This window comes from Pezoporus occidentalis, unplaced genomic scaffold, assembly GCF_034315485.1.
Source record: "Pezoporus occidentalis ecotype Australia unplaced genomic scaffold, CSIRO_AGI_Poc_V1 ctg75, whole genome shotgun sequence".
Lineage (NCBI taxonomy): Eukaryota > Metazoa > Chordata > Aves > Psittaciformes > Psittacidae > Pezoporus > Pezoporus occidentalis.
Genome location: NW_026916104.1, coordinates 1,761,179 through 1,777,453, shown reverse-complemented (window position 1 = coordinate 1,777,453; position 16,275 = coordinate 1,761,179). Strand labels below are relative to the sequence as shown.

At 39.7% G+C, this 16,275-nt stretch overlaps 1 protein-coding gene across 4 annotated transcripts in view; it reads right to left on the bottom strand.

The window, feature by feature from the left end:
* PLCL2 (phospholipase C like 2) overlaps positions 1-16,275 on the bottom strand; it is a 102,624-nt gene that overhangs the window by 39,624 nt on the left and 46,725 nt on the right. For all 4 annotated transcript variants that reach the window (XR_009961447.1, XM_062602055.1, XM_062602057.1 and 1 more), the window contains exon 2: positions 531-3,017. Coding sequence is in view for 3 of the 4 variants with exons in the window: in XM_062602055.1 (XP_062458039.1) it covers positions 531-3,017 (2,487 nt within the window). In the remaining variant the exon portion in view is untranslated. The remainder of the gene's footprint in view (positions 1-530; positions 3,018-16,275) is intronic.

Genomic DNA, 16,275 nt, shown 5'->3' with positions numbered 1-16,275 from the left:
ACTGTTACTAGGAAGAATCATGGAAAGCAAACATGCTTCAGAAAGTACTGCCTTCTATTTAGGAATGAGAAAAAAAAAACACCTCAGTGAAACTATGCTAAACATACTTTCACATACAGTAAGTTCTCTAACAAGGCATAGTATCTCCTTTTTCTATCAGGAGATGGATGTATTTTCCTCCTGCATTTCTATTTAACTTAATTTTCTAAAACTAAAATAGTGCCATACTTTCCTCTAGTGTGTATCTAACATTCCTTCAAAGAGACAGGACAAGTCAACAAGCCTGAGTTCTAACACTTTCATATTTTCTGTTTACATTCAACAACACATGCATATGCATCCAAGTCACCTCAACAGACAGTATCACCTAAAAGGATGCTCTGACATAATCCATTTTTAAAGCTGTTCGGCATTAGGCTCAAAAAATGTAACTGATAAAATGCAGCAAGACTCTCAAAAACATATATTCCGTATGTATCATAATACAAAAATACATGTAAGAACCAATAAATTCACCGTAGAAACTGTACCTGCATATTTTCTCTCAAATCTGTGGCATCCCGAATAGGTTGGAGAGCATTCTTGAACACTTCATCTATTGTTTTAATCCATAATGTTCTCATGGAAGCATATTCCCTTGATTTCTTGCCTTTCCTCACAGAGAGGCCCCGTTTATGAGGTTTCCCACCACCCCTTCGATTAGTAATGGCCACATGCACAAACAAGGATGCATGTGCTAAATTTTCACCAGTTAAAGACTGCAGAGGAACGTGGCGATAACCAGTCTGTAGACACTCAAAGGGAATAGTGTATTGCCCAATAAACTCATCCCCAATGTAATCATCATCCAGTACTACAAAACGCACCATAGCTAGTTCTGGTAAATTTATTTGAAATTCAAAGCTTTCATCAAAAATTGGATTATCCCCATTCTGATGCATAGTTTTAGTCCTTTGCTCTGCACAGTCTGCAGGGATTCCATGTATTTCAACATAGACATAAGGATCCACAACATCACCTTTGGCACCTGATCCTTTGGGTTTAGGAAAATTTTGCCCACTAATGATTTTAATATGAAGCAGCTGAGGCGAAACACCAGGCACGGTGTCTTTTGTATTTGCACTGAAGAAGGATACTTCTTCTCTCATAATAGCAGGACGAAGGACATAGCCACAGTTGCCGTTCTGTCGAAACCAACCAATGTTAAGATCCATCATTAAGCCAGGCGTTTGGAAGTTCATTGCTACTATCTGACAACCACATTTCCAAAAGTCCTGGGGATTCATATTACTAGAGTCAATTCTCATAGGACTGGGAAAAACTCGTGCAAGAAAACGTTTGTTATAATTGACAAAGTCTCCCGGGTTTTCATTGGCATACTTGCTAGCAAGCACTTCATTAAAGGAGCACACTTCCCAGTACTTCTGGAGCTGAAATGAAACTTGAAACTCTTTGAACTGAACTGATTTACATATGCTTACCAACTCCGAGAGTTCTTTGCAGAGCTGAAATCGTTTCCCCGTCATTGAGTTTTGCTGTTCCACCCCCTCTTTCCCCACTCTCTGCGACATTTCTGCTCCTTCATCTTCATCTGTAACATCTCCCTCTAGTCCAGGACAATTGGAGGAAAGCTTCTTTGCTTTAATTAGTATTTTCCCTTTAAGTGATTCTGGTGACGGAAGGTAAGACTCTTCTATGTTTGGAGACTGCGTATGTAGCTTGTCCCCCAAAATTTTCTTCATGTGTTGTACCATCACTTTCTGCTGTTTAATGGAACAATGATTTTCTAAACACAAAATAAGAGGGTATTCTGAAGCAAAAAATGCATACTTGTTAATAATGTCAATCACGCTACGGAAGACAATCTGTGATGTCATTGTATGCCCTGTGTAAATCACAGGCTCGTTATCTGGGCCATCCCATACATCCAGTTCAACACTTCGGCAACCCATTTTAAGAGCACGAATGTAGCCTGTGATGTCAGAAGGCCCTCGAAACTGATCTTCTATCAAGTATGTATTATGAGATGAATTTATAAAATAATGAGATAAAGGTTGTTTCATATCTTGACAAACTTTTTTGTGTTCTGGATCAAATATGTGGCAGTCTGGTGAAGTAAGGTAATTTGTAAACCCATCTAGAGAAAGACAACCCTTTTCCTGCCCCTCTTTAGCTGGCTCGTATTTGTGAATAATTTCCAGGCTTATTTCTTCCGTGACGTGTGCCATACCCTGTTCTGCTTCTAAAAACATCATGAGGTCCTTGGTATCTAAGAATTCTTTATTGCTTGAAAACTGAACCAACAGGAAATAGATTTCAGGTCTGGTACAAAGCTCATGAAAAACTTCAATAAACTCTTCTTTTGTTACTTCAGTACCAGTTTTTTCCTTGGATCTATGTAACTCCTTGAATTTCAGTTCAATTTTATTAGTTTTTAAACCAGGATTTAAGTCTTTTATAAACTGTACAGCATTACACAGGGGTATATGTCCCAAATTATCTACATCTGATTCACTGAATATTTGTGAAAGCCATGAAGTCCGCATATTATCTTGAGTACTTTCTATCATATCTAGAGTATGTTTTCCATAAGAAATCAGGTATCTTAAGCCAGTAACCCAAATATTTGCAATGTCTGCTGAATTAGCAACAAGATCTAGTGACTCATAGTTTTCTCCATATATAATTGAAAATGCACAGTCTTCTGATATCTGGTCATATATCCCATTGCTGCGAAAAATGTCTGTATTTTTTCCTGTTCTTACTTCTTTGATTGATTTAATATCAATCTTTGCTTTTTCAGAATCCTTTTTTGAAGGTTCCCAGCGTAGAGACTGCATATCTGCATCTAAAAGAAAATATCGGTGATACACCCTAGAGTTGGATCGAATCTTTTTGAGCTCAGAGCCTTCAACCATTGCATTTATACAGTCACTTGCACTGCTGATCTTTTTCTCAGTTGGCATACTGCTAAATGACACAGTCTTTTTCCGTTCCCGCTTTTGTTTCGTACCGTCCTGGGAAACAAGGGGGAGAAAAAAGAAAACAACTATCAGTATGATTTTGCTCAACATTGAAATAGGTTTCAACTGCAAGCTAAAAGTTCATAAAATAGTTCAAAAAAGTCTAGCATCTATGTGATGACCAGTAAGATGGAAATTCTTAATGGAATCATCACAAATGAAAATACTGATCATAGCTTAATATTTGCTCTTGCCTGTATAAGTAATCTTCCAGGGTTGGAGTTTGTTTTTTAATCTTTGTAAGAATGCAAAAATAAACAAAGCAACTTTTGAATCTAATGAAACAATAAAGCTGTGTAAATGCATTTTATCATTTGACTTACTTACAGGAATAATGGGTTCTAAAGCCAAGGCAGTAGGAAGTAAGCTTTTCTGAGTCCTTATACGGTCTTACAAATACTTGCTGATTGTCAGTGTGGAATATAATACTTTAACACCATGCTGACAGAGCCCTTATGAACACCAGAGAAACATAAATACACAACCACATAAAATTCATAGGACATGGTCCTAATCTAAGCATACAAAATGTTAACTGCAATTATGCATAGTTCCCACCTCAACTGCACCCATCCACGTTCTTCCCACAGACTGCCCATAGCATATCACCAGAAATCACAGTGTATCATTAGGAAGAACTTGAAGGGAAAATGCAAGACCTGGTTGGAAAGCGACCAAAAGGGATTCTCCTTTGCTCTTAAAACAGTGTAATAACCCAGAGGTCTTAATTTACTAGGGAAAGTGGGGATAGAAAACTGCATGTATATAAACCATATAAAAATGGGAGAGAGGAAATAATGTAATTTAGCTACCTCTGCTGTTGGTATTAATTCAAACAAGTGCAAATAAATCCGTAACAGATGACTTTAAGTACAATCAATTTCTTGAGAAAAAAAGTGAATTTAAGAAACCTGTGTGCTTTCATTATCTGCATTTTCTGAGACTGAAAAGATGCTAAGTTTGTTTTTGCTAAGAACATCATGTGTCTTGATAAACTAACTTTTAGTCCAAAATAATACTTCCACGAAATAATCTTTCCATTTAGAACTGTTTTTACACTCCAACACAGTTCAAAAGAATACTTTTTATATAAGCAGTATGCTGAATTTCCCTCTAATAGTTTTCCATCTGAAGTATGTTCCGGTGCAAATCAGCATTTGCTTATATGGCAAAAAGGAGAGGGAAAGAAAACTTTTCACAATCACTATGTTGAACAGATGGTCAAATGAAAAACATCCATTACAGAATGCATTTCCAGTTCAGGGTATACGTGCTGTATGTTCAATTTCATTAAAATAAAAATGCAGAATTCTGGTTTCGTATATTGATTTATAAGCATCTGAAAAGGCTTTCACCAAAAACAGTGATTAGTAAAGTAAGCACACTGAATAGCTGCTGTTCTGTCTTTGAGAAAATTAATCAACCATATGATTCTTGCACCTTTAATGACAGCAGAATTTGCTTTGCTCAAGTTCTCATGAGACCAGTAAAAGTGAATAAACCTTCAGAGGACTGTTCTATTTCCAACTCCAGATCAAACACCTGCAACAGATACCATACAGGGTTGACTCTTGGAATCTCATTACACATATGCCTCTAGGCATAAGGACTGCTCTTAAATAAAAGCCATTTTCCTTAATTTTAAAAATTAAGAAATTACAAATGTGATTTTTGTTTAGCAAGATTGTTGCTCTATTTTAAGCCTAGCTTCCTGTCTGGCTACATATCTATACCTCCTAACTTGAAAAAGTGGTAAGGGACAGCCCCACAGAAATGAGCAATTAAGATTCCTGTTCAGTATCTTCAGGTTTGGAATGAAGCATGATGAAACTCCATAATGCTCCAGATTTCTCAGTCACAGATCGAGGAGGGGAATATATTTCTTGAACTCTTCAGTCAGAGACAGCTGATAGATAACCTCCTAATGCCAAAACCATCAAGGCTTGGGAAGTACTACCTTGCCTGACCACAATCAGTATTGACCAAACAGGAAAAAGGTCTATGCCTTTCTCTATTATCAGGATTGTGTCTGATCCAAGACACTGAATGGCAAGTGATAAGAAAAAAAAAAAATCTGCCATTTCTTGATGCCATCTGATATAAACAGGTCCATCTCAAGGCTCCAGAACACCCTTCATAAGTTTTTACTTCTCCAGCAGTCAATGATCCCAGATTTCCTGTGGAAGTCCCCATCCTGACACAGGCATGGCAATCACAATCAATCTGCATGAACAGAAGAACTTAAATCGTATTTTCCCAAAGACACTGGCCGGAATGACCTGCCTGTCAAAATTACCCTCCTGTTTGAAAAGAAACAGAAAAAAACTTCTCACTCATAAGATGAAAATATAATTGCAAAGAGTGTGCGCAAATTGCATGAAACAGGTTTGTGAGCCCCAGATATAGTCTGTCACGCAGAAGGGAGACAGATATATTCTGCTATATGATGTGGAGTATTTCACCTTCAAAGCTGGGTGGCATTCATGAACCAAATCAGGTGTCTCTTGGCCTTACATCTGTCCCGAATCAAAGACTGTCACAAACCTGTATATATCTGAACACACACAGAAGTGACTTCTCATTCATGAGATCTAGAGTGCTCTTGCTGTTCAAGATGCTCAAAGTGAGTGAGACTGGCTCTACAATGCAGATCATAACCCTATCCACAGCAAAAGCTATGGGTTTTGTACTGAAACAACTTTCAGAGTCATCCTGGAATCACTCACACAATGAAGACCTTGTCAGATTATAACAGGTACTGTCATCATACATCAGGACTTCCCTTAAAGACTGCCTTTCTTCAGAAGATTTTATCACTGAAACCAGGATCCCCACCTCATCAATACATTTCCTAAAACCATGTGTGCCACATCCAAGGTCACCTACAAGAAGTTCTGAGACAGAGCCCAGACCACAGATGTAACTGTTATGAAACTCTGCTAATATCCGCTACAAGTGACAACACACTTAGTTTATCCAGGAGTTTGTACCAACAGAAAGCAAAGAATCTAGCAGTGTGAACACCAGAAATAATCCCAGCTGTCATATATGGCACTGAAGAGAGAGACAGCTGGAGAAAACAGTTTAAATGAGCAAGCAGGGAAGAGTATCTCCATGATAACCTTTTTTTTATTCCTTTGCAGGTACTGACAAAGAAATAGTTGTGTGACTAAGACAGCACTATCCAGAAAACAGATTTCTGGAGACAACAAAGAATCTTGAATTGGATGCTGAGAGACACACACACCATTCTTGAACGGCAAAGCTTTTAATACACGCAACTTTATCACAATCCAGAGATTTGATAACATAAGAGATCAGGATGATAGAAGAAACAATGAATAGTGCAATAGTAAATGTTTGTAAACATCTACTAAAGAAAATAATGCAGAGCGTGAAATTTATTACCTGTAAATGCCCAAATGAATCATGCCCCAGAAGATTCCCTGGGAAAAGCAGTAGCTCTTAAAACATTCAATCCCAAAGTTACCAAGTTTAGGACAGTAGAATCCAGAGCACTTTGGGAAGAAACTTACAGCCCGAGGCAGGGACTTGCCACACCCCCCCGAGGTGGGAAGTGAGGGTCTGCAACCAGAGCACTGTGTAGAACAGTCCTTACAATCACCAATGCACATGCCGGAGATGGGTGCCTGCAATCCTGCCACTCTCGACACAGAGCTAAAGCAGTTTTGACACAGCAGATCTGCTAGCTGGGATTTGAGGATTAAGGCCTTTATCTGCATTTAGCCCAGTAAGGTACTTCTTTTGGGACAGAGGACTTTACAAAGGAAAGACAATGGTAACAAGAGGAAGTGGCAGAATGACACATTTTCAGAGCACTGGTCTGGGAAGTGAAAGTCCCTGATGACATTACTCCATAAACATTTCACTTGCTGATCCTGAATGCAAAATGCCCAAACACTCCATGCAGCAGGGACCTGAACACTGAATTTTGCCCTCTCAGAAGTGTAAGGATAACTACCTCCCCAAGTGACAGATCCTCTGCGTCTTGTTTACACTCTAACCACACAAAATTTCCATTTCTGTTTGTATACCAGAGGTTCATCAGAAGCATGGAAGGCAGCTCCATCCTCCTCTTGAGAGCATCTGGCTAGCACATGAGGAGCTCTGCATCTGAAGATCCCCAGGCAGAAGGGCTCACCAACCACTCCATGGGTAGGTGAGTGCTCTGCCAACCAAGCAACTACATAAAGAACAGAGCACAGGACACCTCCCTCAACCACAGCACCTCACTGCAGGCTTTCTGATTGCTAATACCTGAGCTTTGACAATGTGTGAAGAAAATCACACATCTTGTGGCAGTCCACAGGAGCCACAGTCCCAAGAATGCCTACTGAATTAATCCCAAACAGGCTTAGAAACAGTATGGATGCTGAGCGACTCAGCCTAGCAAAGACTGGTGATGTCTGTACGCACGTATTGTTACAACATTGCAATCACATACAGTGTCTTGAGAGCTTTTAAATAAATCAATTAATTTTTTTGCATGTAAATTCTGAATTAAGTGACATGATTCTGAGGGTCAGTGTTGTGGCAATACTCTGAGCAATTACTGGTGAGTAGGTAAGAATGCAGACCACGCCTAAGTTTAATTTTTTTGTTTTGTTTTGTTTTAAATCACACTATTATTTAATGTCAAATAGCATGAAAAGCTTGACTCCAAAAGCCGAGAGGTCAACTTTGAGTCTCCCCTGGAGCTTTCTGCCAGAGGCTCCAGGTAGGACCATTCTCCCCGGCTGCAGTGTAGAGTGTGTTTTTTACATCTGGTCCGGTCCAGACTGGTCCAAGGGCTACTGCATGAACTATCTCGCGTTTAATTTGCTCAAAGGCTTGTTGTTGCTCAGAGCCCCATTTAAAATCATTCTTCTTACAGGTCACATGGTAGAGAGGGTTTACAATCGAACTGTAATTTGGGATGTGAATTCTCCAGAACCCCACACCACCTAAGAAAGCTTGTGTGTCACCCTTGCACAGGGTTTAGAAGTAATTTAATGTAGATCTCTAGCCAACACTTGCAATACAATTCACTGCTTTATGACAAGAACATACAATCTAATGATCTTCATGGTGAACATAGAACTACTATTCTGACACTCTACAACTCCTTGATGACTTGCTTTTACAGTGCATGTGATATTTAAGTAGCCAGTTTGAGTATGAAAACTGCCATGTCTTCATCAAATACAATTCAGCAGCAACTGCAAAATCACCTAGCTTAAAAATATGATGTATAACATAAGCCTACTTCAGGAAGTGGCTAAAAAAAGAAACAATAATGAAGCTTTAGTTATTTAATTAAGATTCCTAAACATTTTTCTGCAGAACCCTGAATTCTACAGATTTCCTTTATATTTAAAAAAATATGTTTTATAAATATACATATATAGAGTCTATATATAGTTATGTCTATTCAAAGGAGAGGGAAAAAAAAACAAACCAAAAACCAACCAAATACTTCAGGCAGTATTTTAAAACATCCAATTTCTAAATGCATTTTCATAAAAACACAATACCAGTAATTTGTTCTTTTCAAGGTGGTTTTAGAGAGATAAATGCAGGCACAGATCAGCAAATGAGTTACAAATGCAAGGTCAGTATCATATTACCCTTCTCTTTATAAATATTTTCATTGCACAAATATTTAGGTTTTTTGCTGAAAATATATCTTTACTGATCCAGCAATAATAAACAGGACAAGTTATTTTTGCAAACACACAAAAAAGAATTCATTATTATGTCTAGGTAGCCTACATACAGCTGCCAGGTTATTCCAGAATGTGCAGCATTATAAAAGCTAAGCAACTTTTCGTGTGAGAAAGTCCGTAGAAAATAGGAAGGAAAACAACAGGTAACTGAAGTCAGTGATGTTTCATCTTTGTCACATAGAATTTAGGATTGATTTCAAAAGTTGCATGCAATTAAAGGTGGAATGAGAGTCGTCTTTGCAAGAGGGTGAGGAAAAGAGAGAAAGGGGGAGGGAAAGAACAGAGAAGATGCGGCAGGAAAGCCATTTCACCGTTAGGAGCTGTGTCCTGGAAGGAGGGAGGTCTATGCCCTTGAGGCACTCTCAGCCTAATTCTCCCATCATCAACAGCTCAGCAGAAGAATCTGATGACACCCACCACTCAGCCTCTCTCCTCCAGCCAAGTATGTCTGTTCCTTCCTAGTCAGTACCTTTTGTCATTACTTGTAGATTCTTACTAACACAAATTCACTATAAGGCATATACTTTATAATGCTTTAACACAGCTGCCTAAAGCTTGCAGAGCATGTGAAAATCAAAATGGGAAAAAACTCTCCTATTAATTAGCAGTTCAGCTGACAGAATCCCAAACACTTCAGAAATGGCACAAACTAAATTGCATCATGTACAATGGTTTCTGAACGGAACGACAGCCACTGATGAATAGTACGCAGCACTGAACAGATGTATTTAATACAAAGTAGAGAGTCCTCAACTAAAATAATAGGCATTTGGGGGGAGACAAAACATCAGCTATTTGGAAAACACAGGGCCTCCCACTCACAGTGAATCACTGTATTTGAGCTCAGCTTTTAAGCATTTTTCCAAACTGGTATTCATGGCAAATCTGCTGTTTGCAGAGATCTTTTAAGAGAAACTTATTTTTTCAACGTGTGGTGGGTTGACCCCAGACAGACCCAGTTACACAGTGTTATAAATAACAGTGAGGAGGAAAGAAAAATACGAAGATTAGCTGCACAAGTAACAATTCTTCCTTTTATAATCTTTTTTTTTACTAAGGGAATACTATCATTAAAGGAATACAGACACAGGGCAAAGTCTTAGCTCAGTATTCAAACAAAAATGATCTACATTACTTCAGATCAGCTAATTGCATAGTTCATAACACACTAAAACAGTTCCCCTTCAAACCCTCTTCACAACATTAATTTTCTGTCCTGTCTCTTCCTGCCCCAGCAGCATCTCCCTTCTCCCCAGCCCACCCACTCAGGCCCACATCAGCACCTCTCTGACACACAGTAAGTTAATTTACCTCATTGCCTTGGGAAAGGAAAAATCTCTTTTTTGATGAATTAGTTTTCTGCCATTTTAGTGAGCTCAAACAATCTGCCACACGATTGGGTAAGTATCAGAGTTCTTTCCCCACTAGAAATCAGAGGAAAGAACAGAATAACTCACTTTTATAAAAAAATTAACTGAATTAAAATCAATGCAGTTGAAACTGTTCTGTTGAAATCAGATCCTGTAGGACCTGACAAGAGAACTTTATGTCCTTAGGGAAAACAAAATCTCTTCTCTTGGTCCATCCTCACAGAATGTCCATCCACAATTTCATAAAAATATCATAAAGGCAAGGTGTAAGGAAGAACTACCAACACCATAAAGTAACAGAATTGAGGTTCTCAGGGCTCCTTTGGCTCATTTTGTTTTACTTCTCCTCAAGAAAACAGGACACCAGAAAATGTGAGTATATTGTACGAGAGGTGACTACTACAACTATCTGTGAAGAAGAGAGGAGCAACATGGTATCCTGTGTCACCCTTGTTGGTTTAGAGCAGGCAATTTAACTCAGTTAAAGACTGGGACTACAATGGGCAGGGAAATAACGGGATATGGTTTTGCAAATTAAGTTTAGACTAAGGTTTTCCTTGTAAAACTTAGAATCATAGAATAGTTAGGGTTGGAAAGGACCTTAAGATCATCTAGTTCCAACCCCCCTGCCATGGGCAGGGACACCTCACACTAAACCGTATCACCTAAGGCTTCGTCCAACCTGGCCTTGAACACTGCCAGGGACGGAGCACTCACAACCTCCCTGGGCAACCCATTCCAGTGCCTCACCACCCTAAGAGGAAAGAATTTCTTCCTTATATCCAATCTAAACTTCCCCTGTTTAAGTTTTAACCCATTACCCCTTGTCTTATCACTACAGTCCCTAATGAAGAGTCCCTCCCCAGCATCCCTATAGGCCCCCTTCAGATACTGGAAGGCTGCTATGAGGTCTCCATGCAGCCTTCTCTTCTCCAGACTGAACAGCCCCAACTTTCTAAGCCTGTCTTCATACGGGAGGTGCTCCAGTCCCCTGATCATCCTCATGGCCTTCCTCTTCCTCATGGCCCTCCTCTGGACTTGTTCCAACAGTTCCATGTCCTTTTTATGTTGAGGACACCAGACCTGCTCACAATACTCCAAGTGAGGTCTCACGAGAGGAGAGTAGAGGGGCAGGATCACCTCCTTCGACCTCCTGGTCACGCTCCTTTTGATGCAGCCCAGAATACCGTTGGCTTTCTGGGCTGCAAGCGCACACTGCCAGCTCATGTTCATTTTCTCATCAACCAACACCCCCAAGTCCTTCTCCACAGGGGTGCTCTGAATCTCTTCTTCTCTGCCAAACCTGTAGCTGTGCCTGGGATTGCTCCCACCCAGGTGTAGGACCTTGCACTTGGCATGGTTAAACTTCATAAGGCTGGCATCAGCCCACCTCACAAGCGTGTCAAGGTCCCTCTGGATGGCATTCCTTCCTTCCAGGGTATCAACCGAACCACACAGCTTGGTGTCATCGGCAAACTTGCTGAGGGCGCACTCAATCCCACTGTCCATGTCAAGGACAAAGATGTTGAACAAGACTGGTCCCAACACCGATCCCTGAGGGACACCACTCGTTACTGGTCTCCAGCCGGACATTGAGCCATTGACCACAACTCTTTGCATGTGGCCATCCAGCCAGTTCTTTATCCACTGAGTGGTCCATCCATCAAATTGGTGTCTCTCCAATTTAGAGACAGGGATGTCATGTGGGACAGTGTCGAATGCTTTACACAAGTCTGGGTAGATGACATCAACTGCTCTAGCCCTGTCCATCAGTTCTGTAGCCCCATCATAGAAGGCCACCAAATTGGTCAGGCAGGATTTCCCCTTAGTGAAGCCATGCTGGCTGTCACCAAGCACGTTGTTGTTTTTCATGTGCCTTACTGCAGAAGAGCTTATTTAGCCATTTGTTCAGTTTACTAAAAGAAACTTTTTTTTTAAGTATGCTTTAAGATAGGTTGTGAAAATTTGTGATGCTCAGGCTAGAGAAGAGAAGCTGTGTGGAGACCTCATAGCAGCCTTCCAGTATCTAAAGGGGGCCTAAAAGGATGCTGGGCACTGTAGCAACAGGACAAGGGGGAATGAGTTTAAACTTAAACAGGGAAAGTTCAGGTTACATATAAGGAAGAAGTTCTTTACTGTGAGAGTGGTGAGGCATTGGAATGCATTGCCCAAAGAAGTGGTAAATGCTCCATCCCTGGCAGTGTTCAAGGCCACATTGGAAGGGGCTTTGAGCAACCTGAGGTTGCACAATTTGAGCACCTGTGAGGTGTCCCTGCCCATGGCAGGGGGCTGGAACTAGATGATCTTAATGTTCTTTCCAACCCTAGCCACTCCATGATTCTATATTGCTGTCCTAAGTATCCTTAGGTTCTTCAACACTCAAATGCTCTCACAGTATGTTGCAGGGGAACTTTCTATGAACCTCTGCTATAAGGCAGACACTTCTTCCACCAAGATGCCCAAGACACAGGTTTCAAGACCAGGTTGGACAAAGTCTTGGGTGAGATGGTTTAGTGTGTGGTGTCCCTGCCCACAGCAGGGGGGTTGGAACTTGATGATCTTAAGGTCCTTTCCAACCCTAACTATCCTGTGATTCTATGGTTCTATGATTCTGTGACACCCACAGGCATGCTGCCATTTGCTCCCTTGCACTCAGCTCTTAAAGCTGACACAAGCTGAGTAAGTAAGAGAATGTCCTAACTCCAGGGCTAAGTCACCAAAGCAAACATTAACTGTATCATATTCCTCACTGCTGGTGTTTGCAAGTCACACTGCAAGTTTTACAAAGAGAGCTAAAAAAGAAACAACAGCTCAGTTTGAAAATGTTCTTCAGTTAAATGACAGAACAGTGACAGAGGCTAACAAACCAAAACAGTTTAGCCATCTCTTCTTAGGGTGATGTTTTTAATGGCAAAATGTCTGCCTGATCTCTTGAGGGTCAGTTAATAACCTTTTTAAAAACAAAACATAAAATCACAGTGGTATTTCACCATATTAACTCAGCACACATAAATCCTTCCACGTTTTTCAAAGGAAAGTAAACAATCTGGTATTGCTTACTCTGATGAAAATAAAGTAGTTTTAATTACTTATACTATGTTCGATTTTGACCTTGATTTTAAAAAGTCTGTAGTAACTAAGCTTTTCCATTCTGCAGTTTCATGGCCCAAGTACCTTTGCCTTCTAGCAGTAATTACTGTAACTTACACAAACATGGTTATATTTTAAAGGAATACACATAATTACAGAACCTGATTAATGTTATACCTGAACATTAAAATACAGTAGTAAGAAAGTCAAACACTGAGGCATTCTTCATATAGAAGTACATCTGCATATTCATTATATTAAAATAAAGGGGCATTTGGGTTTCAAGGGTTCACTTACAATACAGATGAGCAGAAGAAAAGGGAAAAGTCTATTTCAAAAGAAAATAAATAAGAACCATGAAAGGAAACTACCCATGCTGCTGGGAGCACTGAGTTATGCTTGGCATGAACATCTAAGTTTTTAATTTTATTGAGTTAATTACAGTTCAGGCTTCTGGGCAACATTTCCAATAGAGCAAAGCTTAATTTTCACAAGCCTGAAAAAAAGCAAAACATGCATGTTTCAGATCCATACAAGCAATATTTTAACCAAGTTCATATAAATACAGTAATTATTTATGAAAACTAGAAACTACTGATTAGTCTTAAGCTGAGGAAACTGCATTGTCAGAAAGTTGCTAAAAATTACTTGATGGCAGGAAAAGAGTAATAAGCCTATATAAGTAAGTAGAAAGTGTTTTAGACTCCTAATTTCTCATTTACTAAGAAATTATATCTAATCTGACAGACCATTTTAACTACTATAAATTGATGTTTATTACAAGCATTTTCTTTTTTTAGTCATCAATGATCAAATAAAGGGATAATAGACAAAGGGATAATAGTTACATATGCTTTCAGCATGAAGAATAACTGAAGATGACAAGGCTGACATTACAGGTGAAGGTACTGGAGGCCTCAAACAAGCAAGTGGGCTCAACAGGTTTCAGTATGGCTCAGAAGTGAAGAAGCCTCCAAGTCTTTGCTGCTATCCTTAAAACCAACAAGACACTCTTTCTGCAGTCATGCACTACTAGTTAAACTCTGAGCATTTTCATTTCTTCAATAATGTTTTAAATACCCAAATGTTATAGCAAAGCTTCGTTTTCACAAGCTTTTCAAAACCTGTTGACAAGATTTAATATGCAGAATACTACAGCAATCATTCGGAAGCTGAATCTCAGATTATTTTTTTTTAAATATTCATAGCTGCAAGTCAGTTCCACTGGTAGACAGCACGGCATTTTCCCATTTCCCATTCCAAGCATAAACAACAATTTGACTGAATTGGCAAAATAAGTAACTTCCGTAACACAGCTGTCAGGCTTCATAGCTTAAAGCAAAAATACAGCATGTGGGTGACTTATAACACAGCAACTGCATTTAAGATTTTTATGATTTCAGATGCAGCACAGAATCTGCAGAAAGCTGCTTCACCTCTCCCTGGGCTGCTCCTCTTCGGCATCAGAAAGGAAAGAGAAGCCAACAGCAGGATCAGCAAGAGGCGAGCGTGAGAACTGGCTCATGCCTCCCTATCCTTTCCCATTCCTGTTGGTAAAGCCTTGCCAGCAGGTTTTCCAAAGCTTTCCACAGACATAAGAGTTGGTTTTGTTTTCTTTGGGTCTTGTTTTTTACCAACTTTCCTACCTAGCAGGTCCAGACATCCTCCCATCTGATACACAACCCACAAGGCAGTTTCTGCATAGGTATGTGCACAATGTGTTGACCGTAAGTTAAAGACTGCTGTTTCCACATTACTTCCAAATAAGCAAAGCAGAATTAGATAAGGCTTTGAAAAAATTGACAATGGTGCAAAAAAAAAAGAATACTCATTGAAGGTGTTTCGAGACATGAAGGCAGCAGTCCTATGTTCACAAAATAGGGAAACTGTTATTGTGCCAGCCTCTTGCTGTTTCCTTTGAGAATCAGTTCATAGAATCATAAAATGGTTTGAGTTGGAAGAGACCTTAAAGCTCATCCAGTTCCAACCCCCTTGCCATGGGCAGGGACACCTTCCACTAGACCAGGTTGTTCAAAGCCCCGTCCAACCTGGCCTTGAACACTTCCTTAAACACTTAAAACACTTCATGAACCTAACTCTATGGGTTTCCTAGCAAACTGAACTACTTCTGAAGAACTAAAGGTTTAATTATTAAAAGTAACATAATTGTATGTATTTGTGTGTACATGGCACTTTTCACATTTCTGTATGATTTAAAACGGTAGAATCACAGAAGACAAGTAAGGAATCATTCTGAGGGTTCATGCTGAAGGGCATTTTCAATGCCAAGAGGAAAGTTATTCTGACTGGGTGCTGGGATGCCCAAACTCTCCTGCAATTAACTGACTTAAGTTTCGTTTTATGAATATCAACATTCCTATGTTCTGCATGTCACCCAGAGCTAAGGGAGACAAAAAGACAAACCACGTGACAAAAACAAGCTTGCGGAGCATGCATCCTAGGGTGTCATCACAGGTACATACCCCATGATGCAAAGTTACATAAATGTAAATGCAAATGATAAAAAAAAACAGTAATAAGGAAAAGGACACCTTAATCCACGCAGGCAAGATTCGTATTTTTCAATGCTGCAAGTGCAGTCAACAAATGAAAATAGCTGCGTTTGTTATAAATGACTACTTTAGTCAAAAAGCAGAAAAGTACACTGTCTCTTTTTTACCATGGTAAGTAGTCTGCGTGATACTCCCGTAACTGCAAAACAACTCTTGCTCACAAAAAATGAGCAGCAGATTGACCACGGAGGTGTTACACAATTTAAAGGACTTTTTCACACATCCATACAGGTCATCCCACCCAAGCTCTCTGCATGAGGTTACATGACTAAATCACACAAATTCACTGTCACTCATATAACAAGATGTTCATTGCCACTTGTACTGACAATTTGTACGTACTGCCCAAATTTCAATTCAAATGTCATCTGTTCTCTTGGAAAGCTCCTGGTCGTTTTTTGTCCTTTCCTGTTGCTGAGTGCCTTCCAGGAACAACACAGAAGTGAAATTACTGCCTAAAGGTTATTTCATCCAAGTAAAATGTTCAGTCTTA